We start from the raw sequence: 14,582 nt of genomic DNA on the forward strand, positions 1-14,582 counted from the left end.
GAGAGATGGCAAATGGAGTTTAATGTGGAAAACTGTGAAGTGATTCACTTTGGAAGGAGTAACAGGAATACAGAGTACTGGGCTAATGGTGCTCTGTAAGATACTTGGTAGTGTGGATGAGCAGAGAGATCTCGGTGTCCATGTGCATAGATCCCTGAAAGTTGGCACCCAGGTTGATACGGTTGTTAAGAAGGCATACGGTGTGTAGGTTTTATTGGTAGAGGGATTGTGTTTCGGAGCCATGAGGTCATGTTGCAGTTGTACAAAACTCTGGTGCAGCTACACTTGGAGTATTACGTACAGTTCTGGTCGCTGCATTATAGGAAGAAAGTGGAAGCATTGAAAAGGGTGTAGAGGATGTTGCCTGGTCTGGTGGGAAGGTCTTATGAGGAAAGGTTGAGGGACTTGACGCCGTTTTCATTAGAGAGAAGGAGGTTAAGCAGTGACTTAATAGAGACATATAAGATGATCAGAGGATTAGATAGGGTGGACAGTGAGAGCCTTTTTCCTCGGATGGAGATGGCTAGCACGAGGGGACATAGCTTTAAATTGAGGGGTGATAGATATAGGACAGATGTCAGAGATAGGTTCTTTACTCAGAGAGTAGTAAAGGTGTGGAATGCCCTGCCTACAACAGTAGTGGACTCGCCAACATTAAGGGCATTTAAATAGTCATTGGATAAACATATGGATGATATTGGAATAGTGTAGGTTAGATGGGCTTTAGTTTGGTTTCACAGGTCAGTGCGGCATCAAGGGCAGAAGGGCCTGTACTGCGCTGTAATGTTCTATGTTCTGTTGTTTTCCAAGAATGCAGTAATTGTTCTCAGCATTTTCATGTCCATATATACAACCTTGCATATAAAAATAAGTCTCATTCAATGAATAGTTATATCAAATAATGAGTGTATGAATAAGGAAGGATTCCACTTTTGTCCAGGAAATGCTACATGACTGTGAGCAACTAGATTTCATTTCTCACACTTTCCATCCAGCCAAGTACTTTCAAACTTTTCTTTATCAGGCGGGGGCAAGGAGAGCCTGTCCAAATATTGACACAGTTTGCAGAGACCTTGTTCTAACTTGTAAAAGATAGGCAGGTCAGTTACCTAAAGGAGGCCACGCTAACATTACAGAATCCTTCTTGTCAGCGTGCATCACTCGAAACACCTAGTACAGATAAATCCCAAAATCTGATGACAGATAGGAATCTATTGTACTTGTGAATTCTCTCTGACCCTCCTCATAGCCAATAATCTGAAGATTTTTGGTTTGGAAACCTTTGCCTAGATTTGTACCAATTTAAACACTCTCCTCCCTCTCTTCTACTGCTCAGCGAGTAGGTGTATTATTTTTACTCTTGCCGCTGTTTAGGGAAACTGTTGTGTGCTGATGTATGAAAGTGCCTGAGTTGTCTTCAAAGAGTGATGAAATCAGGAAGAAGTGTTACTTCCAGCTAAACATGTTAGAGGGTGGCTTGTTGGAACACCCACATACTGGCGGCATACTGGTTCAATCCTGTTCATCTGAGCACATGATTTCAGCTGCACCGGGATGGCAGTGGGAAATGGGAGTGAATTACTTCTTTCTTCTGTATCTGCTAGCAGCTGAGTATTGTTTTGGTGGTCTTAGAAACAGGTAGCTCGTATGTCTCTGCAACCACCTGTGATGTGTGAAATGGAGATTCCAAGGGGATTATGGAAATGACAAATTTGACATTGCAATATTACTGTCACAAATTTTGAGATCTTTTCTCAAGTGCAATGGTGATAGACAATTCCTCCTGCCTTTGTGCTAGCAATCCAACACCTTGCATTCAGGGTAGTGCTTTATATTGGCCAATATCTAATTATAATGGTAGTTTGTACTATGAACAGGGTACAGAGCTCCATCTGTATTGATCTATTTGTACATACCCAACCTTCACTCATTCTACCTCTCTTCTGCCCTCACTCTTTCTCTTCCCCCTTGCTTTCTTTCTCTTCCCCCTCGCTCTCTTTCTCTTCCCCCTCTTTTCTCTTCTCCCTCACTTTCTGTCCTTTCTATCAAAAGAGTCCTAAGAAATCATCATATTTTTCTTCAGCTACTTTTTTGCCTTGCTGCCCTCCACTTTGATCATTTTTAAAATTTATTTTCCCCAATCTCCTTCCTCCCCCAGGGCCACTCTAATATATCAGGGAAAGCACGGTGGCACAGTGGTTAGCACTGCCGCCTCACAGCACCAGAGACCTGGGCTCGATTCCCAGCTTGGGTCACTATGCGAGTCTGCACGTTCTCCTGCGTAGGTTTCCTCCAGGTGCTCCAGTTTCCTCCCATAGTCCAAAGATACGTGGATTAAGTGGATTGGCCATGCTAAATTGTCCCTTTGTGTCAGGGGGATTGGCAGGGTAAATATATGGGATTACAGGGATAGGGCCTGACTGGGATTGTGGTCGGTGCAGACTCGATGGGCCAAATGCCCTCCTTCTGCACTGTAGGGATTCTATGAACATTAACTCCATTTCTCTCTCCACAGAAGTCACCTCTCCTGCTGAGTGTTACCAGCATTGTCTGTTTTTATTTTTATAATCATAATAAAACATGACTCACCATTTGGGTGTAATCTGATCCGCTGTGAAGACTTTTGACAGTTGCTTCGGCTGTGTTTTGGAGCCACAGTAGTTGCCCGATTTGCTTTGACTTTATCTGCCCAACTGACACCAGTTGGGGCAAGGCGAGCTGCTACCAAAGCAGGAGGAGCGGTCCTAAATAGAAAGTTGAACAGATTCAGGTTCAAACCATGAGGAGAATCAGTTGCCAATAAGGAAAAGGTAATGGTGACAAAAAGAACATGAACACAATAGCTTCTCATCTTAATGCTATAAAGCCTGATTTTCCAACCAATAAATTTCTCTCAAACCTTCACTACAACAATGCACTTTCTCATGCCTATTCAAGGCAGTTGCATCCATAAGAACATAAGAAATAGAAGCAGGAGTAGGCCATCTAGCCCTTCGAGCCTGCCCCGCCATTCAATAAGATCATGGCTGATCTGAAGTGGCTCATCCAGACTAATCCACAATCAATAATTCGTAGGATCCCTACAGTGCAGAAGGAGGACATTCGGTCCATTACATCTGCACCGACTCTCTGACAGAATACCTTACCCAGGCCTACTCCCCTGCCCTATCCCCGTAACCCCACTCATTTACTTTACCATGGCTAATCCATCTAATTTACAGACACCAAGAGGCAATTTAGCACAGCCAATCCACCTAGCCTACACACATTTGGACAGAGGGAAGAAACAGGGAGCACCCAGAGGAAACCCATGCAGACCTGGTGAGAACATGAAAACCCCACACAGGCAGTCACCCAAAGCTGGAATTGAACCCAAGCCTCAGGCACCATCCTTTGACAAAATATTTATTCCCTCAGCTAAAAAACACATCTCATCATTGCTTGTGAAATCTTGCTGTGCAGATTGGACAGCTGTCCTTGCCTAGATTACAACACCTCATTAATTGGTTATGAAACACTCTGGATCTTTACGGAAGAGTAATTATTTGACATTCCTGGGAATTATATACATTTCCCATTTCATGCATGGGGAATGCAAACATCATCAAGTTTAATGTACGGTTCACATCCTTTTTTCCCCAGGGCCTGAATAACTCTTGAGACACAATTTAATGGTGTTATTGGTGGCAACATTAGCCATTAGTTTCCTGAACAAGTCAACACTGTCATGTTCTTGCTACTGACCTGCATAGATCTTCCCCAAATATGAAAGAAACTCCTCCAGACTCTATTAAAAATGCACTTCACAAATTTCAAATAACTGCACGTAGGCTCGTCTGCTGAAGCTTGCACTTGTGCCACAAGATATTGAAAAATATAGAAACATAGAAATTCACAATTTTGGCTGCGAAAGACGTTTTAAAAATCCTTTACACTTGAATCTAAATTAGACCCCAAGTTAAATTCCAGGGCTGGCACAGTAGTTGGCACGGCTGATCCACAGTGCCGGGGACCCAGGTTCGATTCCCGACTTGAGTCATTGTCTGTGCGGAGGTTGCAGTTCTCCCTATGTCCGTGTGGGTTTCCTCCGGGTGCTCCAGTTGCCTCCCAAATTCTGAAAGACGTGCTGGTTAAGTACATTGACCCGAACAGGCACTGGACAGTGGGAATTTCACAGTAATTTCATTGCAGTGTTAATGTAAGCATGCTTATGACTAATAAATAAACCTTACTTTAAGCTAAAACATTTACTTTCATATTTTTAAAAAATGTGCATTATGGTCAGAGGTTGAGACTTCTTAATGTATTCTATTTTAAAATAAGTGAACAATCGGGGCAGCACGGTGGCACAGTGGTTAGTACTGCTGCCTCACAGCTCCAGAGGCATGGGTTCGATTCCCAGCTTGAGTCACTGTCTGTGAGGAGTTTGCAAATTCTCCCGGTTTCTGTGTGGGTTTAAAGTTTATTAGTTACAAGTGGGCTTACATTCACACTGTAATGAAGTTACTGTGAAAATTCCCTTGTCGCCACACTCTGGCGCCTGTTCAGGTACACTGAGGGAGAATTTAGCATGGCCAATGCAACTAACCAGCACATTTTTGGGCTGTGGGAGGAAACCAGAGAACCCAGAGGAAACCCACGTCATGGGGAGAATGTGCAAACTCCACACAGACAATGACCCAAGCCGGGAATTGAATCTGGGTCCCTGGTGCTGTGAGGCAGCAGTGCTAACCACTGTGCCAACATGCCACCCTGGGTTTCCTCCAGTTGCCTCCCACAGTCCAAAGCTGTGCAGGTTAGGTGGATTGGCCATGCTAAATTTCCCCTTGGTTTCCTGGGGTATGTAGGTTAGAGGGATTCGTGGGATTAATATGTGGGGTTATGGGAATTAAGCATTGGGTGGGTTTGTTGTCAGTGCGGACTCGGTGAGCTGAATGGCCTCCTTCTGCACTGTCGGGTTTCTATGATTCCTATGATATAACAGTAAATATAAAGTAAGTCAAGAGATTTAATATGGCACAGTATTTAATAACGACTCTACCCTGTGCCAAATCATCTGTTCACTTAAAATGGTGCATCTCCACTGTTTAGTAACATCTAACATAATTTTACTTTTCGATTCTAATGCTGCTCAGTAACAATGAACTCGGTGAATCAAAACACATCAACCATAACACGTTAAATATAACTTCTCTTTATCTCAGCTGTTTTGTGACAGGAGTTGAGCCATTATTTGAACTCCATGTAAATATGCGTGTCAATACTAGTCAACATTTACAGTACTCTTTGATAATCAATAGTCTTTTCCAGAGGTATTCCCATTACAAAATAACACATGTATTGAACCAACTCTTCAGCAGTCTTCAACCACAATTAGATGTGAACATTCTTCAGTGACAATGTGTTTAATAAATTCAAAAGAGCACCAGGTAAGTGACATTAAACGAAGGATCAAATGCTTGTGTTAATCTCACACTTACCTCTGGAATTTATTTTAATGCAACTCAAATAATGGTATTTACTACAAAATAAAGGAAAGTTTATCACATTTGCAGCATTTCATAACACACGACATTATCCATTTTGGGTAAGAAACTGGAATTTAATTTTCTGGCTGACATTCCTTCCTCAATCAATAATACCAAAAAAACTGATTTTGATTTGATTTATTATTGTCACATTTACTAACATACAATGAAAAGCATTGTTTCTTGCATGCTGTACAGACAAAACATGCCATTCATAGGGAAGGAAACGAGAAGGTGCAGAATGTAGGTTACAGTCATAGTTAGGGTGTAGACTAAGTTCAACTTAATGCAAGGTAAGTCCGTTCAAAAGTCTGACGGCAGCAGGGAAGAAGTTGTTCTCGAGTCGGTTGGTATGTGACCTCAGACTTTTGTATCTTTTCCCCAAAGGAAGAAGGTGGAAGAGAGGAAGTCCGGGGTGCATGGGGTCCTTAATTATGCCGGCTGCTATGCCGAAGCAGCGGAAAGTGTAGACAGAGTCAATGGATGGAAGGCTGGTTTGCATGATGGATTGGGCAACATTCACAACCTTTTGTAGTTTCTTGCAGTCTTGGGCAGAGCAGGAGCCATCATACCAAGCTGTGGTAACAACCAGAAAGAATGCTTTCTATGGTGCATCTGTAAAAGTTGGTGAGACTTGTAGCAGACATGCCACATTTCTTTAGTCTTCTGAGAAAGTAGAAGCGTTGGTGGGCTTTCTTAAAACACACAAAACACTTGTCATTCATCCAAGTTGTTTGTGAGATCTTGTTATGCACAAATTGGCTGCTATGTTTACCAACATAACAACAATTACATTGAAAAATCTATTGATTGTGAAGCAGTTGGGACTGTCCGATGACATGACACGATGTTACAATAACTATAGGTTTTTCACTTACCAGTAGCACACAGAACGTCACCATGAAGCGCAAATCAACTCAAGGATTTCAAGATTCTGGTCTCAAACACCAAAGGGACAAAGGGTACACAAACATTGCACAGGAAGGGTGTAATAGTCTCCAATTATCAATATTCAAAAAGCAAAACCCAAGTTAGAAACTCTTACATGGTACTGGGAGCCCCAAAGTTTAAGCTCCTTCGAGCACTTGATGTTGTGCAAATTCTGTCTGCTGGTGGAGATGGCATAACATGTCGTCCTGGAGACATTTTCCTCACTTCCCAAGCCAGCGATGTGGGTCTGTGATAGAGAAAGGACACAAGTCAAGACTTAAAGACGTGCACTATGTATGACACATACAAATGCAGAGCACTGTGCTCTGTTCTCGTCTTTATGTTGCAAAAATGAGAGAGATTCTTAAGTTCACACAAAAACAAGGATTTGATGAAACCAAAACTGAGGTGTTACAACTTTTGGGAGCGATTGAACACGTTTCTGTAAAAACAAAGAGCTAAGAAGTGACTTAATAGGGATTGTTGAAATGTTCAAGAGTTTCAATAGGATAATCGTAGAGAAGGTGTTTTTCACTTGTGCAAGGTGGAAGAGAGGGATGGATAACAAATGACAATGATGCCCACATCCCATTAATGCATAAAGGAAAATGCTACAGAGATAGAAATAGGTAGTCTCAGTGAGGGTATGAATATGAGGCTAGATGCTTATCTCAGGTGGAACATGTGACACCAAGGATGATGACAGTTCAGCTTTAGACATTTGCCAAGAATCGTGATGGAGTTGTCACTGAGAGAACAGTGGCAGGGACAGAAGATAATGGCTGGAGAAAATTTCTGCCCACTTCTGCCCTTGGGGCAGCACAGTGGCACAATGGTCAGCACTGCTGCTTACAGCGCCATGGACCAGGCTCAATTCCTGCCTTGGGTCACATGTCTGCATGGTTTTCTCCAGGTGCTCTGGTTTCCTCCCTCAGTCCAACAATGTGCGGGTTAGGTTGATGGGTCAATTTTCCTTGACTGGAGTATCAGAGGATTAGCAGGGTAAATATGCAGGGTTGTGGGAATAGGGCCTGGGTGGGATTGTGGTCAGTGCAAATTCAATGGGCCGAATTGTCTCCTTCCGCACTGTAGGGATTCTATGATACATAAAGCGGGAGGAAGCATAAGCCAGTTAGGCTGAATGGCCTGTTCTGTTTTCATGCTGAGAATACAAACATGCAGTTTCATTTAACAATAGTTCCACTCCTAAAGCATGTTGACACACCCAGGGAACAGACAACAATAAATTATATCTGAAGTAAGATGTTTCTGACATGAATAATTATCAGTATTTTGAAATCAAATACAGATGCTTATAAGAAGATGATATCGCTGTTTTAATTTCCTTCTTAGTTTTATTTTAGTTCAGAGAACATGTAAGCATGAGGTAGTACATTTCTTCAGTGTTGTCTGAACTCCCTTTATCTGAACCAAACTCAGAATGTCACCTAAGTCAGTGTAGATATAAATACCTAACATATGAATTGACTGGGATCTTAAGAATGGTACTAAATAATCTCACACACCAGAACGTCACAATTGGTGTAATAACTATTTGCATGTCACAACTGGGAACAGTAAACCTGCACAAGGAAAATTAGTTAATTGAAGATCATCTGGTACCAAATTGCTGGTACTCCCATTTAGAAATATTATATACATGTATGCAAGAGGATAATATATACCAAAATTACTCCATCTATACTACAATGTGTAACTTTATTCATCTGAACTGCTACATAATCCTAAAGTCTACGAAGTATCTACTGATTATTTCTCAGCATGCCGAACTTCCAATTTCCAAGATCAAATATTTAGGTGGCATTGTGAATTTCCTCTCCACCACCTCCTTCCACATGTATGTCGTCACTGCCCATCCTTCTTTAGAGCTTTTGGTTCAGACTCGATGGGCCAAATGGCCTCTTTCTGCATTGCCAGGATTTGGGTTTTGGTGTCTGTTCAACTGAACACAGATCTCCCATGTAATAATTTAAGTTCTTTCAAGTGTACAGTTCTATTGGTGTACTACCTGTTCTGTGCATCTGTATTCTCCAACTTTTCCTGCAGCTGTAGCCAATCTATCAGTGCCTTGAAATCTCGCACATAGTTGTCCAGCATCATCAGCACCTCCTGAGAAAAGAAACTCATTATAGTTGCATTGCAAATCACACCCTCCCCCACTCTGACAAAACATAATTGGTGATGGTTTATGATATGTGAGCAGCGCTCTCTGATCTGCCCTAAGCATTTGGCTTTTTTAGCAGTGAAAGTCCAACAAGTTGTCAAGCTGTTCAAATTCTACTGCTTACAAGATGAGTTTGGAGAGGGGAGCTTAGGAATATTCAGGTCCAGGGTTAAGGAAGGGATAAAACATTGATGGAAATGTAGATAATGGGATGTCCAATTCTACTGATTGCTTCGCTTTGAATTAAGTAATTAATTGAATAAAACACATCAGAAAAATAATACCCAAAAGGAAACAGTTAGAAAGTGCTGCAACTTCAATACCCAGACAATGGAGTTTTGTTTTGAAACTGATGTTTACAGTCACTAGCTGATGCTTTTTTTTGCTTACTTATAAATTCATGCCAAGATATTTCTGGTTTGATTTAAATTTTTGTTTTAAAATGTTTTCATGTTACATTCATTTGAACTGAGACACACAAAGCAGTACTGTTATAGATGTTACATTTACATTTCCTTAAAACTCCCCCCACGCTTACCTTCAGCAATGTGCGGGGAGCTTATGGATTTCTCTCACTAAAAGTGAGATCAGCTGCCTATGTCACATCCTTTCCATCTCCTGTTCTCTTAAACTTATTTCCGTTAATCACCCAACTTCTTTTTTCTGGCCCCCATGCTTGCTGATTTTATAAATGGTTCCCCATCCTCAAAAAAAAATCACCCTTGGCCTCATGCCACAAGCTACCACATTATTGTGAACCTTCCTTCTATCCCTAAGTTCTTGAACATGATGTCACCTTCCAAATCTGTGCCCATCCTTCCCAGAAGTTCATGTCTCAACCTTTCCAAACAGGTTTCCATGCCTGCCACAGCATGAAGAGACCCTGTACCAAAGTTACAAATGGCATTCTATATGACGATGGGGCTCTTTCTTCAGCCTTCTCAAGGTCCCTGTGTCTTTAACATAGAATGTCACACCATTTCCCACCACTGTTGCCGAGCGGGACTCCTGTCACCAGCCTCCTCTCCTACCCCAGGGGTAACAATGCAGCATTGCTGCCTCACAGCTTCAGGGACCTGGGTTCAGCTCTGGCCTCGAGTCACTGTCTGTGTGAGTTTCCTCCAGGTGCTCCGGTTTCCTCCCACAGTCCGAAGTCGTGCGGGTTAGGTTGATTGGCCATGTTAAATTGCCCCTTAGTGTCCCAGATGCATGGATTAGAGGAATAGGCAGAGTAAATATGTGGGGTTAATGGCTTATTTGTTTGGGTGTAGCCAGAAAATCTCCTGCAATGGTTTATTTTCCCATCCACGCAATCATAGAAACCATTCGGCCTGACTGCACCAATAACAATCCCACCCAGGCCCTATCCCCATAACCCCACATATTTGTCCCACCAATCCCTCTAATCCATGCATCCCGGGACGCTTTGGACTGTGGGAGGAAACCGAAGCACCCAAAGGAAATCCACACAGACAGTGACCTGAAGCCGGAATTGAACCCAGGTCCCTGGAGCTGTGAAGTAGCAGTGTGAACTGCTGCGCCACGTGCTGCATTTGTTACGCTGGATTATTCCAAGGCTCAATTCTTTGCCCGATCCCACTTTTCATTTTTTTTTAAACTTTATTCCAATCCAATCAAGTAAAGTCAAATCCAATTCAAAGTCCCAACAAGTTGAGACATTCCCAATCCAAGCTGACAAGACAGGGCTCTCACCTCCTGTCTTGGGCTTGATCTACATGATCCAAGCTAATTGGAGTAGGTATAGCTCCTCCTCCAAGGCTTGATCTTATTTGCATCTTAGCCAAAAGGCCGAGAAGCGATCCTACCCCCTTGGTGAAGGCATGATTTGAGGTTCCACATGTACAGCAATGACATTGGCTCTGCCTTTGCCCTCCGTTTTATGTTAGTCCGACTGCTTATCCAACATTCAATCTTGGCTGAGTCACAATTTCTTCCAATTTATCAATAAGATCAAAGCCATTAACTTTGGCTCATACCACAAAATCCGTTCCCTTGCCACTAACTCTATCCCCCTCCCCCAACCATGTTTGTACTCTCGGTGGCCTATTTGACCTCTATCACTTGGCTCTGTCCTTTCTGTCCTTTTTACTTCAACTGTTCAAATCAATATCTAGGCTTTTGTTACTCTAGTTTCTTGTGGCCAGCTTCCATCTTTCGCACTCCACAAACATGAGCTTATCCGGGACACTGCTGCCCATATACTAAAACTCACTGAGTGCCAGTAAGCTATGACCCCCTGTGCTCACTGATGCATACTAGCTGCCAGTTCCCCAGAAACTTGATTTTAAAATTTTCTACTTAAAATTGTGTTCAAATCTCTCCAGAGCCTCACCCCTTCCCATTTTTATAATGTACTCCAGTTGTACAACCGCCCGAGAACTCAGAACTCCTCAACTCTGGTTGTGTGTATTCTCCATTCCCTTTGGGCCATCCCCTGGCACTGTGTCTATCAGTTGTCTCAATTCAAACCTCTGGAATTCTCTTCCACCTCTCACACTGTTTTTAACACCCTCCTCAAAACCCACCTTTTTTAATTCATTCAGGGGATGTGGATGCTGCTGGCTGGGCCAGCATTTATTGCCCATCCCCAATTGCCCTTTAACAGAGTTGTTTGCTAGGCCATTTCAGAGGGCATTTACAAGTTAACCACATTGTTGTGGAGTCACATGTAGACCAGACCAGGTGGCAAACCTACTTCCCTAAGGAACATTAGGGAACCAGATGTGTTTTTAATGACAATTGACGATGATTTCATGGTCACCGTTAGACATCTGCCATGTTGGGATTTGAACTTGGGTCTCTAGAGCAATACCCTGGGTCTCTATACTACTAGCCCAATGACAATTCCACTACACTACTCCATCCACCTATAATAAGTTCAAACTTTTATGTGAAGAACCTTGAGATACTTTCCTTCAATAAAGGCACCATATAAAAGCAAATTGTTGCTGTTGTCATCCAATACCACTTCCTCCTGAGGGAGGACACCAAATTTCTGACCATCTGAAACCCACATCTTTCTCTCTATCTATTGCCAAGAGTTGGAAAAGTCCTGGATCTAAAAATGAACACTGATTAGAATAAGCTATTTGCTGATATATTTAGGTAGAATGCTTTCCACGTCCAATGCCAATCTAGGATGCAGAAAATAACACTATGAATTGTAACAACTAAATGATTTACAAAAAACTGTACAGTATAACACAAAGAGCAATCTATGATGCATAGAATGTTTAAGGCGCAATTACTTTTACTGCTACTTTTGACAAGCTCTTGGAATGAAGCAGTCTCTCATCCCATACACATAATTACTTAGCTTTATACACCGCAGATATTGTTTGGCCAAATGCAGAACCAAGACATATCTTATCTCCTTTGATCTAGAAGCATTTCTTTGAAGATTATCTTCAGCACCCAACTTTAATAAGTATCCAAAGCACACAAAACTCACAATGCCACAATGGCTTTATGAAATCCAACAATGCATTACATTTTGGAAGGGCATCACAAGACAATAGCTGGAAACAAATTTCCCAAACAATAGAAAATCTTAAACTTCCTGTAAATAATAATTAACTGTGATTGGATATAACATTTAACATTACTAAGAACAATTTGCTACCTTTCAAAGAGTGTTGGTCAACTGATTGTGCTAATTTGGAGAAAAACACTTGGTCCTCAAAAAGCACAAAAGGGCCCACCCATCCCAGCAGAATATTGCTGGCAGTTTTCTTTAAGATTAAACTAACCAAATGGAAGAGTCTTATAAACTCAGCACGATGACTGGAGAGAACTGCTTGATGTGGATGAGGAATTGCCGGTTACTATCTATCAGTAGAGGTAGCACATTTGAACTTGAATATTAGGTGCAAAACACGAGAAGCATCTCAGCTCTATTAGAAAATGTGCTGTTTTTAGTTCAACTTTTCCATCAGTATTACGGTACTGATAGGCTCACCATTCCGGCAGCAATGCTACTCTTTAATTTTAACAGAGCAAATGCCTACTGAATGTTTACTTTTGATAACAGCCTCCATTCTGATACAGGTATTTGCACTCAGTGATTGATGTCCCCAGTGGCAGCCAACTGGATTTTGCGTGATTTGTTTATATCTGGCACATTCTCTTAAAACAAAACTGAAGCTGTTGACAACAGTGACAACTGTGCTTAAAGTCAGGTTCAACCAGTTGAATGACAGCCAAAATAGTCTCAAAATAGATGATTAGTGCTACTTTTCGGAAGTCCAAGCCAACTCATACACAAGCACACTGTGCAATCAAAGAAAGGAAAACAAACTGCCAACAATAAAAACATAACTTGAATTTATATTCACTTTTCTGCATCAGATTCATAATTCCATTCTAGCACAGTCAGATTTACCTAACACTTAGAATTATAGAATCCCTACAGCGCAGAATGAGGCTATTTGGCCCATCAAGTCTGCACCAACCACAATCCTACCGAGGCCCTATCCCGATGCATCTACCCCAGCTACGCCCCTGCCACCAAGAGGCAATTTAACATGACCAATCCACCTCATCCACACATCTTTAGACTGTGCGAGGAAACCGCAGCATCTGGAGGAAACCTACGCAGACATGGGGGGAAACGTGCAAACTCTGTACAGACCATGATCCAAGCCGGGAATCGAACCTGGATCCCCGGTGCTGTGAGGCTGCAGTGTTAACCACTGTGCTGTCCCAAACACGAGTACATTCCCGGTGGGCACTTATCCTGCACAGTTCCAAAAGATTCAGTAAAGTTACTTCAGAGGTCATTACAACTCTGGTCATTTCTGTTCACAAGCGCCAATAAAGCTAATGGCTTTGGTGTAACTACAATTTATTTCTATTACTGTTCTGATGCCAGTCTTCAAATATTGCAACATAATGAAATGTATATCACTTCTGCTGTTCACCAATCTTTCCACTTTCATCAAGTCTTCCTAAAGAAATATTTTGCAATACATTTCCCAACCCCTATCCTGTGGCATACTTCTCCTCTTTATAGTCATCTACCCCAGCCATGGCCAAGATGGGTTATCCATCTTGGCCTTGTCCTGAAGTTCCCACCATCATAGATGCTAGTCTTCAGCCAATTCATAAGAACTAGGAGCAGGAATAGGCCATCTGGCCCCTCGAGCCTGCTCCGCCATTCAATAAGGTCATGGGATTCAGCTTCACCATAACTCTTAATTCCTTTACTGTTCAAAAGTATATCTTTCTTTGCCTTAAAAACATTCAATGAGGTAGCCTCAACTGCTTCACTGGGCAGGGAATTCCATAGATTCACAACCCTTTGTGTGAAGAAGTTCTTCCTCAACTCAGTCCTAAATCTGCTTCCCCTTATTTTGAGGACATGCTCCCTAGTTCTAGTTTCATCTGCCAGCGGAAACAACTTCCTTGCTTCTATCATATCTATTCTCTTCATAATCTTGTATGTTCCTATAAGATCTCCCTCTAGCAATGAAGGACATTTGCCTTCTTAATTACCTGCTGCACCTGCAAACCAACTCCTTGATTCTTGCACTAGGACACCCAGGTCCCTCTGCACAGCAGCACACTGCAATTTTTTACCATTTAAATAATGGTCCATTTTGCTACTATTCCTACCAAAATGGACGACCTCACATTTACCGACATTGTACTCCATCTGGCAGACCCTCGCCAACTCTCTTAAGAGTATCTATCTATATCCCTTTGCAGACTTTCAGCATCCTCTGCACACTTTGATCTGCCACCCATCTTAGTGTCACCTGCGAATTTTGACACACTACACTTGGTCCCCAACTCCAAATCATCTATGTAAATCGTAAACAATTGTGGTCATTAACTCCACATGATATCAAGAAACGGCTGAAGACACTGGATACAGCAAATACTGGATCCTTCCAACAGCCCTGCTATAGTTTTAAAGA

The 14,582-nt window shown here is 42.1% G+C and overlaps 1 protein-coding gene across 1 annotated transcript in view; it reads right to left on the reverse strand.

Annotated features, from left to right (window-relative positions):
* scaper (S-phase cyclin A-associated protein in the ER) overlaps window positions 1-14,582 on the reverse strand; it is a 359,135-nt gene that overhangs the window by 285,566 nt on the left and 58,987 nt on the right. The window contains exons 5-7 of the mRNA XM_080216291.1: window positions 8,488-8,588; window positions 6,574-6,705; window positions 2,590-2,744 (exon numbers count right to left, since the gene is read on the reverse strand). Of these exons, the coding sequence (XP_080072417.1) occupies window positions 2,590-2,744; window positions 6,574-6,705; window positions 8,488-8,588 (388 nt within the window). The remainder of the gene's footprint in view (window positions 1-2,589; window positions 2,745-6,573; window positions 6,706-8,487; window positions 8,589-14,582) is intronic.

This window comes from Carcharhinus amblyrhynchos, chromosome 32, assembly GCF_965287045.1.
Source record: "Carcharhinus amblyrhynchos chromosome 32, sCarAmb.v2.hapA, whole genome shotgun sequence".
Lineage (NCBI taxonomy): Eukaryota > Metazoa > Chordata > Chondrichthyes > Carcharhiniformes > Carcharhinidae > Carcharhinus > Carcharhinus amblyrhynchos.